The 15,149-nt window shown below is 39.5% G+C and overlaps 1 protein-coding gene across 1 annotated transcript in view; it reads right to left on the reverse strand.

Moving 5' to 3' along the window:
* The window catches only part of MNAT1 (MNAT1 component of CDK activating kinase), a 126,593-nt gene that overhangs the window by 72,328 nt on the left and 39,116 nt on the right, over window positions 1–15,149 (reverse strand). The window contains exons 3-5 of the mRNA XM_049828301.1: window positions 14,674–14,747; window positions 5,759–5,862; window positions 1,378–1,518 (exon numbers count right to left, since the gene is read on the reverse strand). Of these exons, the coding sequence (XP_049684258.1) occupies window positions 1,378–1,518; window positions 5,759–5,862; window positions 14,674–14,747 (319 nt within the window). The remainder of the gene's footprint in view (window positions 1–1,377; window positions 1,519–5,758; window positions 5,863–14,673; window positions 14,748–15,149) is intronic.

Genomic DNA, 15,149 nt, shown 5'->3' on the forward strand with positions numbered 1-15,149 from the left:
GTGTGTGCATGCGTGTCTGTACACACACGTATTAAAAAATTGAGACATGAATGTTGTTTAAATAACACATTTATTGAGCTTCTCTGTGCCCACACATCATCATTGCATTTCAGATGCAGAATCAGTAGTAAATTCAGCCAAAGACAAGATTAACACAATTTCCAGAAGTAGTCTGAGTTTTTTCTTCAGTTGTTTATACTTGCCTCAAATTAATCCAAGCTTCGTTCACTTCAAAAGGAGCAACTCATTAACAAAATTTTGCAGCAGGAGACCAAGACACACTCAAGAAATCTTCTTGTTTTAGTAGTTTTTGAATACAAAGGGACCACCTATCATTTAGGTGTTCTGACTCAAAAAGGGTTGACTAATGCTCCGATAACGCATGAGGTTACTGCCCCCTGTTCTCCACCATCCCCCCATTACAGAGGTGGCTGAGCTCATGAAGCAGCTCCTGATTACCATTTTGCTTCAACACACCAGATTATCAACCACTATTCAGGACTGCTTAACAAGACAACAGTGGTCTGAGTTCACATTATGGCTGAACCAACCTAGTAGCTCCTCTCTACCCCCCTCGCAAATTGCATGACCAGCCATGCACCAAAGCAGATGCAGCTGTCATCAGCTGAAGGCAAAACAAGCAGGCAGTTACATGGCCTCAGACATGACAGAACCTCACCCATCATACATTCAAGGTAGAGTAGTCGCCATGTCAGCTATGCTAATGCAAGCCATCCTTGATCACAGTCAAAGCCTGTGGCTTTCATTATTGTCGATGAATTAAACAGAAATCTAAACTTTTATACTAGCTCTTCCTCAGATAGGCAGTCAAATGTCAGCTAGTAAGTAAACTGGTAGAGTGGCTGGACTCACTAAAGCCATTTCTGAAATACATCTCCACGTGTCAATTAGCAACAGGAAAAGAGCTTTCAATGGAAGCTCACTAGGAAAAGAAATGAACAAAATAATCAAAATGGGTAGAACCAGAAAATAGCCTTCTTCAAACACCCGAAAAACCTTCTGCATTTTTCTTTGCTAGAATCTTAGCCAGGATTAATTTTGTGTTGAAACAGTCAAGAATGCTTTCCTAAAATTAATTTTTAACCAGCACTGGACATTCTGGACAATGACTCCAACTAAGTCTATGAATTCCAGAAGCACTCTTCCTCCAGTCCTTAGCTTACCAAAACCAGAGTCGTTTGTAACACTGAAATGAATAACAGGGGAGACAACAGTAACGCAAAACATGCAAGACAGGGAAACAGAAAGGGGCAGTTGTGTTAATTCCACACAGTTAACTGTGGTAGAGATGAATGTCAAAGTACTTGCTGTTTGCTCTGCTACTGAGCATTCAAAGCCTCTGGTTTTGTTACTCACCAGATCATCCAAGAGTGCCTGTTTATTCTTCCTTTTTATCATCTGTTGTAGTTGTTCTTCTTTCTGTATGAGCAGTCGCCTTTGTTCATTTTCCTGTCGCTCCACCTCTAAAGCTTCCTCCAGCTCTTCCTGCTCCCGTGTCTGAAATGAAAATGAGAAATCAACTCATAGCAATCTTCCTCCTTAGGTGGACAGAGCTTGCCCGCAGCTCTACTGCCTACCAAAGGACCTAGGACAGACCAAGCAATACGAAAGCAGCCAAATTCTACCTTTTACAGTAGAATTTTAGGTAGAAGTTTAAGGTGATTATGGATGATGATTCTACCTCCTCTTATTGTCCAGTGCAAAGTTAGATTTCTATTTTTTTTTCCTTACTGCTCTCTGCAGTAGGAAGTAACCATCTGGATCTTGGCTCTTTAAACGTTAGAGGATGGCAATGGGTTTTTCTTACACCTTCACTCTAAAATGAACTCCTCTTTGCTCCCACACATCCTGCTTCTCAAGGGATATAAGCGGGGTGACCGAAAATACAATCCCACAGTGCTGTTCCTGATCACCCCCCTCATCAGCTACATCTTCTGTGCGAAGTGTGCTGTGTGCTTATCAGTGGTGTAGAAGAAAAACAAGATATTACAAGTCTGTGATTATTAATAGAGAAGCTCATAAGCTAAAACACATTTAAGCACAAACTGTAAAAATGTCATATTCCCAGAAAATGAGGAATTTTTCCTATAACCTGGATTGCAGTCCTGTGACACAAGACGAAAAGAAAGCTATTACTAGTACACAGTGGCTAGTTTTTGTTTCAGGATTTACTTCTTGAGAAGTCTGGTTTAACCTGTAAACTACTAAGTAATCTGTATTTGAAAATCACAGTGAAAGAAAAAAAGGAAGACGGCTAAGAGATGGGGGAAATAAAAAGATTAAACAATTTAACATATGGAAGAGGGAATCAAAAGAATATAAGTTTGGTTGTAAGAAGGTACAGGACAAAACATACAGGAAACATTTTCCAAATCTTCCCCACCAAAAATACTAAAGGAAAGGGAGATTCAGTAAAAACACAGAGATCATTAAAATTTTATAAAACCCAAATGGATGATTTATTGATGGAAGCAGTTTCAGCAAAGCACTGTTACAGCCAAGAGCTTAGAAAAATTTGGTTTTATCATAAAGTATAGCTATCCGATATAGGCCAGAATATGCTGAAAAACATCCCTTTATCAGGCAGAACAAGACAATTGGTCCCAGCGAGGCCCAGTTACTCCTGGATGCAAGAGCTGACAGATCTCATCACCTGCCACTGAGTCAACAGAAGCTGCTTCCATTTTGTAACTAGCAGCAACACTGGTAAAAAGCTGGTCACCAACCAGTGACTGCCTGAAACTCGATTCTCTTTGCATTTAATGAAAGGAAACAAACAAGAAATCCCCAAGTTGCTAATTGACTATATTTCTGAGAATTAAGGGTTCTAGTTAGTTCAGTCAACAGAACTGAAGAGCTCAGGGTCTTTAAGACATTCCAAGCCTCTTCCATGTTTATATCTAAAGACTGCCTGGAATTTGCACTGAAACAGAAGAAAACTTGTAGGGAAGTGCTGACAGACCTAGTCTGAAGGGCCAGCCCTCAAAAATTATAGTCAGAAATAAGTAAACTGATATACAAACCTAAACCAGATCAGACTACAGGAAAAGGAAGAATTATCATGAGTCAGATCAAATTCTTTCTGAAAGGAAGACCAAACAAAACAGTAAAACAGGAGAGACGAGTTCAATAGGCAGCAAGGGTTGTGTCAAGTTTAAAGATAATCTAGACGCAGTCCCAACATCTAAAGAAAAAGATGATCATGGTAGAGCCTGAAGCAAACTCAAGACAAGTGGAAGAAGTAAATAGAAAGTGTAATAATGTTTTGCCACATTCAAGAACGGACAATCAAGAAAACTTAAACACATTCACATCGCAGAGTTCAGACAAAACTATTTCAAGACTGAACAAAGCAGCAAGTGAAATTAAACATCTAGTGACAAAGTAAGAAGCAATAAGTAACCCTATGACTGGAGAACAGCAGATATTTAAGGCGACACGTTTGGGAAAACCATAGTCCACTCACAGTGCAAGGCTTTATAAATATATTAAAAGTATATATAAATATATATATATATATATAAATCAATTTATAATGACAAGAACCCCTTCTCCAAGAGTTCTTCACCTTTTTATCCAAACCTGTCTACTTAAAACTTTTTCTCTGCATGGTCCTGCATCAGATCTACAGATCTAACAGATGGGTTAGTACATGAGCAGCAAGCTCATTAGGAACTGCTACAAAGATGAAAAACATGGCTTGTATTGACAGAACAAGCAGTTATTCAAATCCTGAGGTGACTGGTTCAGTAACTTAGTATTTTGATTTGTAAGAAAGAATGACATACTCATGAGGACAGAAGTAACAGAAGTGAGATCAAAATAACTTACAAGGCCACAGATTTGAGACATTAACTCATCAGTTAGAAACCAAAGAGGAGAAAATATGATGCGCTACTTGACCACTACTGATTTTGAACCTCCCATACAACAGCATCACAAGAGAACAGTCTTAGGATCACGTCAATGTATTTCCAGTAGAGATGGGAAAACAGTGTTCTTTTATAAGAGGCTGTTAAGATCTCAGCTACAATATTACATTCAATTCTGGTCCCTTCTGCTTGCCAAACACAAATTCAAACTGGAACAGGCAAAGGGTAACAAAAACACCAAGAGGGACGGAGAACATCTATATTCCTCAGAAGTAAACTATTAGAGTGGACAGAAAAATTTATGTCAGTCCAAGAATGAAGGGACAATGACTGGCCATAAGAAGCTTGGGCGAGAAATTAGGACACCTTTTACCATTTATAGAGTAAAGACATTCCAAAACCTGCCAAAAAGATGTAGAGAGAGAAACCTTTCAGCTTTTGGGAAAGGGGCAAATTTATGGGCAAGATCATGCAGTTTTTGTAATAGCAACTGCGTCAAGTCTATTATTATGTTTCAATTGTTGAAAAAGAAATGTCGAATGTTTCAAATGTTGTAAAAGAAAAAGAAATGTCTCCAGATCTCCAGTAAGTCTGGATTCACGCAGGCTTGCCCAGCTTCCACTGGACAGCCTCTAGCACATCAAGACCATACAGTACAGAAAACAGAAGGCCCAGGGGGCTTGGGTGGGTACAGAGTATTACTGTGCTGCTCGATATGATCGCACAGCTAGCGCACAGGCTGTCTGTGAGTCACATATATAAACAGAAGGTGGGCTGCAGGCAAAGCGCACTATTCTCATGGTGACCCTAGAGGTTGCACCTACATTGTAAAATAAGACATGTATCCAAAGATTTGGCAGGTCTCTTCAAGCTCTGAAGCATAGGATATTGCACAGTGTCAGAGACAGGATAACAGATCAGAGATGGACCCCTAGGGAAATTTCCTTGCCTTTAAAAGGAAGAGGTTCAAACAAACATTTTTCAGATTCCAATCTCCTCCTGTGAAATCCTAGAGCTAAAGAAATCACTGGAAGTTTTGCCACAGACTTCAGGGGAGTGAGGATTTCACCCCTACTGATTTGAAAGCAAGTCCTTAGTGCAACTGGAATACAAAACCTTGTTATGTCACACTCTGGGCAGACATTTTCCTTCAAGAACCGATAACAACGTGTATTTTTATACCAAAAAAAATATTTAACAGATTAAACTTTTCTTACAGCAAGAAATGCTTGCAAGTTTATTTTCAAAGAACAAAATTATCTCTTAGCCATATTTTAATGAATTAATCTTCAAAGAACCATGTGTTTTGCATACAGACCATGTATACAGTATTCCTGGTGTTATTGTTATCAGCTCTTGAACAAAAGTTTTAATGTTTGTTTCAACATCTTTCATTTTAAATTTTGCATAAACCAGACCTGTGCTTTCCTTCAATTTTACAGCTCTCTCCTGGGAGTTTCATAATGTCTGCATCTGGATTCTTTTTTTCCTTCAGATGAGAAAGGAATGATTGTCCTGGTATAGGAGTGAACTTGGTCTCTCCTGGAAATTGTCCAATGACACTGCCAGCACGCATGCAGTGGTGATGTATTAGATGTAGATTTTACTGCCTGTCCCTCTTTTCAAGCCCTTCCCAAAATAAAGCACAACTACATTTCAGCTATCAATTTAATCACTTTACACAGCACTAAATAACAGTATCGCAGAACATTAGCATATTACAGTTTTTGAATACAAAGTGAAATCTGCATAGTGCCTTCAGCTTTGACTTGTTTTTAAGACATTATAGAAAGTACTCCACTTCAAAAATCCTTTAATTCTAACTAATGAATAAAAATTGTAGGGGAGAGAAGAAGTTAACTAACCAGTTTTATCTTATTTTTCTGAATGACTTCTTTGTTATCCTTCTGGTACAGCTCCATTTTCCTTTTGGTGTTCTCCAAATCCACATTGTTGGTCAAGTTAAATACTGCACAAATATTAGAAAGACAGAAAGCAAAAGTATTAGGTCAGTATGCATGACTGACAAAGAAATACTACTCTTACATTCTCTATCGCTTCTAGCATCAGATATAAACATCACAACAAGAGAATTTATTTAAATATGCCCTGTAAAGCAAGACACAATCTGCTAAATCACTGCAAACTTCAACAGAAGCCAGTAGAGTTCCTTTAGATTTATACATCTGTAGGAGATGAAAATTTGAGTCTTGCATCCTATTTTGCGATACTGATGATTCACATGAATAATCATATTATTCGTAACTACTACTTGAAAAGGTCAATATTTTACAGCTAAGAACACAGTGATTCCTGTAAAATTAAATTAGAATAAACACATACATATTAAGACAAGGTTAAAACTTTAATCATTCCATTTCATAAGATTATATAATGCACAAAGACTACTAAGACTGTTCAAATTCTCAGGTACACAAAAAATCTTCACATTACTTGATAACTTCAAAGGCACCAATGTACAATTACCTTTATTATGAGGAATCTGCAGATGCATCCAGATTAATAAGTTAAATGGCATTCTTTTGATGTCTCTTGATAGTGACAGACTATAGCTCACATAAATATGAGCAAGTAGGGTTGGCCAGCAAGCTCCATAGTTTAGCACAACATTCCCAATTATCTACACATGGCACAGAAGATACCTCAAGAAATTGAACAGTTTCTATAATCAACAGCTTGAAAGATGTAGATGGTTTTGATGATTAGTAACTTGATGCAATGCCTGAGCCTTTCACCTCTAGGTCACTGGTTCAATTGTGGGTCAAGTGAATTCCAACTGAAAGCCGTTATTACTGGGAAGTCACTGGGAGATCCCTATCCAGAGTGGATGCTGGGCTCATGCCCGTGGCCTTAAAGCTATTGAAGACTGCCAACGTACAGCACTCAAAGCCTCAAAGAGCTCTGTCACGTGGCTACAGTAAATTTACCAGAGCAGCAGAGAAATTTGCCATTGATAAATCCTTCGCAAGGGAACAACAGCAAAATGAGTGCGCTGTCAAACCCTGAGGAAGGGAAGGAGGTTCTAGTGAAGACGCCAGCATGGCACTTGGAAGATTTTTGTTCAGTTCTTTCTTCTAGGTTCTCAAGCAACTAGGGCCAAATGAACCCTGTGCACATGCACCACTGCCAAGTCATTTGTATATATGTAAGACTGCTAGAGAGAAACAGAAAGAAGCAGCATGAAGTCTGTTGTCATTCATCAGATAGCACACATCTCAGTTTAGTAAAGATATATCCCTCCTTTCATCCTCTCCACAGGTAACATGGCAGAAAAGAGCTTTTAGGAGGGTTTTAGGTAAACCAAACCATGAATAGCCTAGACTGGAAAAACAGCTGAGAGCAGCAAGAAATCAAAACAGGGAGCAAGTGGGGCCGGTGGGAGAAAACAGGAAAGGTCCAAAAAGCTAGAGTTGTGGGATACAGCTCAGTTTTACAAACCCAGCTGTACAGCAGCTCACTACTGCCAAAAAGGGGCAGTCCTGCTCTTACGTCCCTCTTCCCAGGTACAGGTCTCACTCTTTCACTTGCTCGGACTCCAGACTCCCTGGATGCTTTGCAGTGTCAACAGAAACCCTCCAGTAACCTGAACTGGCTCAACAAAGGGGTCAGGCAAGTGCCAGAGATGGCACAAGGGAAGTAATGAAAGTGTACAGATGAGAATAGGAATACTCTCTTTCCAGGAGTGCTGAACCACGACATCATCTTACTCTTACCAAAAGTATTCAGTCCGTCCTCAAACGGCAACAAAAAGGGCTACACAAGATAAAGCTGAAGAAATTCCTAACCTTAAGCAAAAAAAACCAAAACACTGTATTTATTTTTTGCCTTCTTTTCCAAATAATGAGCAATATCAAGAGGACTGACATTTTCATTCAGCCTGGCTCCTAAATCAGCTGAACTCTTCCACCTCGAGTCCATCATGCTCGCTTCAGAAGGAAGATCTGAGATGGAGGCTGGTTTTGTGGTTTAAGTATTCAATTGGGAATCAACACCTGAGTTCAATTTCCAACTTTGCTACTCTTCCAGGGCAGATCACTGGGCCTTTATACTGGAGGTCTGCCACCAGTAAAAACCAAGAGTAGGGGAATAAAGCTTCCTTTCTCCTATACATCGTCTGCTATATCTCCATACTATAGCTATATTGCAGCACCTATCTCCATAGTCCTGATCTCATTTCAGGTGGAACCTCTGGGCACTGCTTTAACCCAAACAAGCCGTTCAAAGTTCAGCTTCTTGGTTTTTGGAAACAAGTTACCCATTTCAAATTTTTTTTTTTCCTCTCCAAAAGGCATAACAATATTTTCCAATTTCATATTGTGACTAACATATACTTTTGGGTTACAGCAACATTACCTTAGTAAAAGTGTAAATTTCTGGTATTTTAATGGATATTTGACCTCCAAACTTCCAGCCTACAGTTCCCACCTGACAAGCAGCTTAATATTTGAGTATTATGGCAGAGAAGAACTGTCATGTGAAAATGCTGGCATACAATCAGACTAGGACTCTGCAGTGACAGCAGCTGCATGGGAATGTCAGCACTTCCTACAACTTAAATCCACACACCAGCTCTCTAAACTCTTCAATGACAACACAAGAAAGAAATAGCATATGAGACATGCTGTGCTAGCAGGATGCCCAGATACCACCTTCAGGTGCAAGATGAGATGCCAAATGCCTTTAGGCTCCTGATCTTGGGTATTTCTCTAAAAGTAATCCAGTAATAAGCTGATGATCTAGGTTTTGCAACTATTGCTGCTTGAAACATTCAGGGGTTTTCTTCTTCCTTCTCAGTTATCTTTAATAGGTTCAACTAGTCACAACTTGGGTTTGTAAAATAAATAAGATTTAAAACTCATACTGGGGAAAGCAGGCAAGTTTTAAACATGTGTGGATGCCTGCCTTTATTTAGAACTACTTACAAAAGCAGGTTTATTTTGCTATTTGACATGAAGTAACATTTCCATGTCAGAGATATGTTTCTGCATCAATGTTTGAGAAATCTTCAGTAGCCCCTGCATAGCCACCTTAAATGCCCACTGCTCTGCTCACAGCAAGGTGAAAGATGGTTCACTTCCCCTTCTGTTTTCCTGTTGTGGCTGGAACCAAACCACAGGTAAAACCCTCTCAACAGCCAGATCTGTTTATACCATGCTGATTCTGCCCTGTCAGTCTTATTGTACTCTGGCACTTGAGAATAAGGTAGGACATGAGCAATCAGAAAGATTCATAATTCCAACACCCTCAAAGGCCAGGGCAGATTTCTCCCACTGAATACGGATTCATAATCATTGAAGAACAGCATTATTTGGGTCCTAAGCATCTGCTCCTTAACACTAAGTTATCCACATTTCAAGACTTAAAATACTGAAGAGCTACATTTTGTTGCAACAGTGTTAAGATCTGGATGTGTCTATATCAACATTAGTGTCAATAGTGTTCCTTTAATAAATGAAAAGGGTACCCTCCCTCCTACAATAAACACCATAGCAGCAAAATTATGTTCTTTGACTTTGCATGGTTATCAGTGACCAACTAGCCAGTCAAAACATCTTCCAACATATTTTCTAATATATTTTTCATAAGCTTCAAACGTCTTTTCATCAATATTCAGAGAATACGCATTCCTGCCATTGTGTCCTCACAATTACAGCTGACAAGTCCACAGGCCACTAGTCCACAAAAAATAATTAAGAGATTATTTCTTTCTATTCTCTTTTGTCCCCTCCACAAGTTACTTGGCATTTAAAAACCAACAAGTATCAAATCAAAGAACACAGTCAACTAATACTCAACTTCTTACCTTTTACATAGCTAGGACTATGCAGTATTTTTTTTTTTATTTGCTCTGCTTTGAGTTTTGCCAGAAATTTATTTTAAATATAATTCTTCCAAATATTCCCTTTTTAAAAAATACACCAAAACAAGTTATAAAACTAGAAGAATCATAAAGAGTTAAAAAAACGTAACTCATATGCTACACCTACCCTGAAAAAATATTGGTATAGATCTGAATATGACTGGCAAAGCAGATGGCTAGTTTGAAAGGGTTTCAAAGAGAAGCCAGACTTATTTTTGTCCATGTTGAAATATAGCATAAGCCGATATAAGAGGCCTGAAACCCTTCAGGGAAAAGAAACAGAAGCTGTTTTGTATGCAACAATTATTTATCTACTTATCCATCTCACATTGGTTGGTTTATAAAATGACTTGCCTTGAGACATCTGTTGAAGTATAACAGGAAGACTATTGTGTTTTTCTGAAACATTTCATTCTGCTTAGGTAAAACTCTCTACTTCTGAAGTTCAGCCTCTACAGGGAGACTTTCACTGCTTTTCAAAACAACAACATTCATTATGCAATTTTACAATAAATGGAAAAATATTTTCCTAGTTATAAAAAAGAAAGAAAATGAGACACAGATTTTAATTATATGGCATAATAATTTGTCCAGAGATGCAGCACTATGAATGAATGAATGTCACCACACTGCAGGACTTAAAGTCCGTCAAAATCTCCCTGTTTTCGTCCAAGACATTGCAAATTTTCTGACCCACCTCCTTCTATTTCCTTAAGAGACAGTAATGTTACCACGTAAAAAATATTTGCTAATCAAATAGTAGGAACATTCCCTTTCTAGCAAGATAGCAGATGATTACTCTGCTGACAGTGTTTGATCTGCATTGTTGGTATGAGCCAGCTGAAAGTTTAAAAATTAGTAGTATTAGTTTGTTATAAAAAATATTCCTCCCACCCTACTACAAGCAACTCCTTAGTTATCATCTTCATAAATCGCCAGCCAGAGATCAGGAATGGCAGAAGAGCAACTGCTTTGGGCAGAGCACTATGAACGGAGACACAAGCACATCCTCAGTCTGCCCAGGGAGTCCAAAGCTACTGTGGTACCTTCTGTTGGTACTTTTGAATCCTGATCCCTGTACTTTTAAGAGGGGTAGGAGAGGGGTGAAGGGGAGAAAAGATGGAATAGATTTTAACAGGTCCCTTCCAACCAACATTTCTGTGATTATAACAAAATAATTATCAGAAACAAAAGAAAACCTACAGCTAAGCTAGAAAAATATAGTTAGGTATTACGACTTCTTTCTGTTTATCCTCAGTTGTCTTTTATTGGGTCAATAATTTTCCAGAAAAATACCTTAGCATAGTAATAAATGATTGAAATTACTCAGCCCTATCAGTCTAAAAAAGATCACTTTGTCTGGAACAGCATGCTACCGAAATCTTTGTTCAGATGAGATAACCGAAATGGATCTTTGATAAAGCTGCCCAATTTCCAGTTGAGTTATTCCCGTTGTCAGGACCAGCAATACCATCCTCATTCACACAAATGGGGGGGGGGGGGGGGGGGAGAGTGGGGGGCAAGGGCAAACAAAAACAAACCAATAGACACCACAACCCACAAGTAATCACAGATACCAAAACTTTTCTACCCAAGGATTGCTTGTGATAAATGTTCTGAGCAAGACAAGCCACTAGGCAGCTCATATTGCATAAAGTCTTAGAGGAGTAACAAGATACAGGAATCCAAAGGGCACAAATACAGTAGCCTCCTTCCAAGTCGAATGTACTGAAAGTTTTTAAAAAGCAATAATTACTATTAACAACTGTGCTGTGGTAATGCCTGGAGGCCTCATCCACGTATCAGGAGAATGGTGCCAGGCAGTGTCCATACACATGCTCAGAGGCAGGCCCTGCTCTGGAGAGCTTACACACTGCGTCTTGAAAAACTAGCTACCAAGATACAACCTGGGGGAAAGAGGAAAACCTGGGGGAAAGAGGAAAACCTGGGGGAAAGAGGAAAACCTGGGGGAAAGAGGAAAACCTGGGGGAAAGAGGAAAACCTGGGGGAAAGAGGAAAACCTGGGGGAAAGAGGAAAACCTGGGGGAAAGAGGGAGCAAAATTTGCATGATGTCCAGGGATTCTAACTTGTAGCAACACCCTAAGGTTTAACCCTGCCCTGCTCATCATATGGGCATAGACCTGTCTTATTCCAATAGCTGTTGTCCACCCCTTTCCCAAGGGCAGGTTTTAACCCTTTCACTTTATTTTTCTTCCTAGTGTTAATGACAACAAACTGTGTTTACAATGTTCTCAAGTTGTCCAACTGATTTTTCTTCTGGGGAAAACTTGCTTTAAAATGTGGTTTCTATTTAAAGTCTTGTATAACACATTTTAGCCCAAAGCATTATTTAGTGGCTACATTCTAAACCACTTCAAAAATGTGTTTTTTATAATAGAAATCTTAAGAGGTGACTACCCTAATGTTTGTTTGACCTTCCCCTCTCACACTTTTGCTATACCACCCAACTCTTTTCTTTAAACAGAAAAAGTCTATAGGTATAACAATCCTGATATGAAGGGGGAAAATCTGTTTCAAGTGAGGTCATATATCACATCAGTGGAATAAGACAGTGCAATTGCTGCAAATTCTGGAGTGGAGCTGACCTACCTGAAACATTTGGAAAAACTATCAGAATTGTGCCAGGTCACATGAAATATATAGGATGTTTACATTTTGTCTCTGCCGAGCAACTACTTCATTTAATCCCCCAAAACAATTTAGAAAACAAAACATAGCAGCGAAAAGAAAACAGGGTAAAGCTGCACTTTGACCCTCCCACAGAAAAACTGAAAGTTTGGGGCAGGGGGAGAAAGGGAAAATCCAGTTCTCTGCTCCCTTGCTTCCTAACCTGGCAGCTTGAACAACCACCAGCAGCTACTGCCAACCTGCTGTACATTGGCTCCACAAGGCAAAACTTTGCGCTGCGTGACTACACCCTTTTTTTTTCCTGTCTTGCAGCCTAGGTTTTCACACGCACAAATGAGCAGGGAATTCACATACACAAGAAGAATGAAATAATACTCTCAGCAGTAAAATGTGAAGTAACCATACAGAGTCAAAGACACCTTTAACACATGGTTCAGCCACGCCACACACAACACACACAGCAAAAACACTGGAAGAAGTCTGGTACATAGCAATAGCGTGACAACTGTCAGGTGGAGAACTCAGCCCCAGAACGCAGGCAGGGAAGGGCTTAGGGAGAACAAGATGTGCGCAATGAGCTTTGTCACCAAGGAGAACAGGCCTTGAATTCTTACCCACGGTGGTGTTCTTGCATCTAACCCGTCCTCCAGCTTCTGTATCTGCCTGAAGTTAGCAGATCATAAGTGACCCCTTTGACAGTGAAAATTAAGAGCCTTCTGACTGCACTCCTCCTTTCCTCTCATTACCCTGGCTGCTACATGAAGAAACTAGGAGGTAGTCGACTTCCTATTCCATTTAGTATTTTGGTATTCCTGTTTATCGAGCTTTTTCATTATGCATTTGCAGGTCTGGCACAATTATTGACAAAGTTATTCTTCTTCACAAGGTTACAAAGACCAGCCGTGATTTCTGCTGCTTCTAAACAAAGTTACCAGCGCAGGCTCTGGAACCATTTGAAATTTAACAGCCTAATACCAAGAGCTGGAGAATCATAACATTCTGCACAAATTGATGAGGTTAAGGCAATTTCAGGCAAAACTTCAACTCCCTTGCTGCAGATGCTGAAAAGCCCTGCAACAGCAGTAAGTGGGAAACCTGTATTTAATGCTAGATAAATAAAAGCATTTTTCCTTTCCATAAGCACACAGATTCTTCCAGGACCCTCTGGCTAAGATGCAACCATTCTTTCTACTTGCTCACTCCCTCCTTCCCCCACACCATCCAAAAAAATATATAAACAGAACTACACCCACATCGTCTCCTCCAGATATTTGGACCTGTATGAGTGTGCCTGGTATTTCCCAGCCACACAATTTAGCTCTCCAGCCTCAGCCTTCTGATGCCAACAAAAACATGATACATTACTCGCAGCAGTAAGTGTACTGGATACATTTCTACAAAACACCACAGTGCAAAGAGGAGCAAGGGCTCCTTTGAGAAACCAAAGCAGAGTGGCATCTCCATGTTTTCCTTCAAATCACATTCACTGCCCCTCATACATGTTCTAAGCCATCTCTTCTTCCTCCAGGACAAAAAAAGAAAAGCCTCAGAAGCTCATAAAACCCAAGAAACAAACCATTTAGGAGTCACTTCTTTGAACACATCCTTGTTTTTCTAATCAAAATCCATCACTCCACTATAAATCACAAGTCACCCTAACTAAGAAGAAAATAAACTCTCTTGATAACATAGTCCCTTCCCCAAAGGGCAAAGTTCTGCTTCAACTAATCCAAAGAGAAAGGAATCAATGTCTGTTCCTAAACCTTCTCCTTCTGAACAGCAACATAGAATGCTACCACAGTGGTATGTAAGGTCATCAGCTTCAAAGCAGCTTCAACTACTGTACTTGCAGAAGCAAAAATGATGAAAGACACCATATGGCTTCTGTCATGGTAGATAAAGCTAATGGACGCATATAATGAAAGTTTCAATTTCTCCTCTCTTTGTTTAATCTTTCCCAGTGCATCACCAACAGTCCCCTGCAAGTCTGTCTTTTCCAGCTACAAAGCACTACTTCCTCTTTGAATTGTGTTTTTTCTCTGGCAGATAAAATGTTTTACTTAACAGTGTCCTACAGATCAGCAAATATGATTGAAAACACACAGGAAAAAAGTAATTAGATAAACATCTGATACTATGATAAATCCTGTTACAGAAACTCAGACATTCTCATAGGCAGCTGAGTCAGAAGATAAAAGCCTACGGTCTCATGAGCACAGGACATCAAAGATGCAAGCTTTAAGACTTACCAATTTCTTCTATTTCTTCCAGGAAATCATTATATTCACTTAGACTGGGAAAGTCATCCTCTCTTTTATTGTATCTTTGAGAGAAGAAGAGACACAAGTATTTATATAACACACAAAGATGCAATTTCAATTCAACAAGGCTCTTGCTGCAAGCATATTGACATGTGCTTTGTGGCTCCCACAACTGACCAATGTACAGAAACTTAAAAGGAGACAGAAGTGCTTGTTTCAAAGGAAAGGAGCCAGCCTGGCATAAATCAGTGCTATCTTTGCCTACTGTCTGCCAGTTCCTCTTCCAGGATTACAGGTAAACAGGAGCACAGAGGCTAGGATATATTAATTCCAAGCCAGCCCTTCACCATGAGAAACCTGTTACCAAAGGCAGAGACAACAGTAAAATGCACAAGAAAAGCTTTTCTAGTATTAGAAAAGGGAGTTTGGCTTTTTGCCAACAACAGAAAACACATATCAGTGGC

The sequence above is a fragment of the Accipiter gentilis genome, chromosome 25 (assembly GCF_929443795.1).
Source record: "Accipiter gentilis chromosome 25, bAccGen1.1, whole genome shotgun sequence".
Classification (NCBI taxonomy): Eukaryota; Metazoa; Chordata; class Aves; order Accipitriformes; family Accipitridae; genus Astur; species Astur gentilis.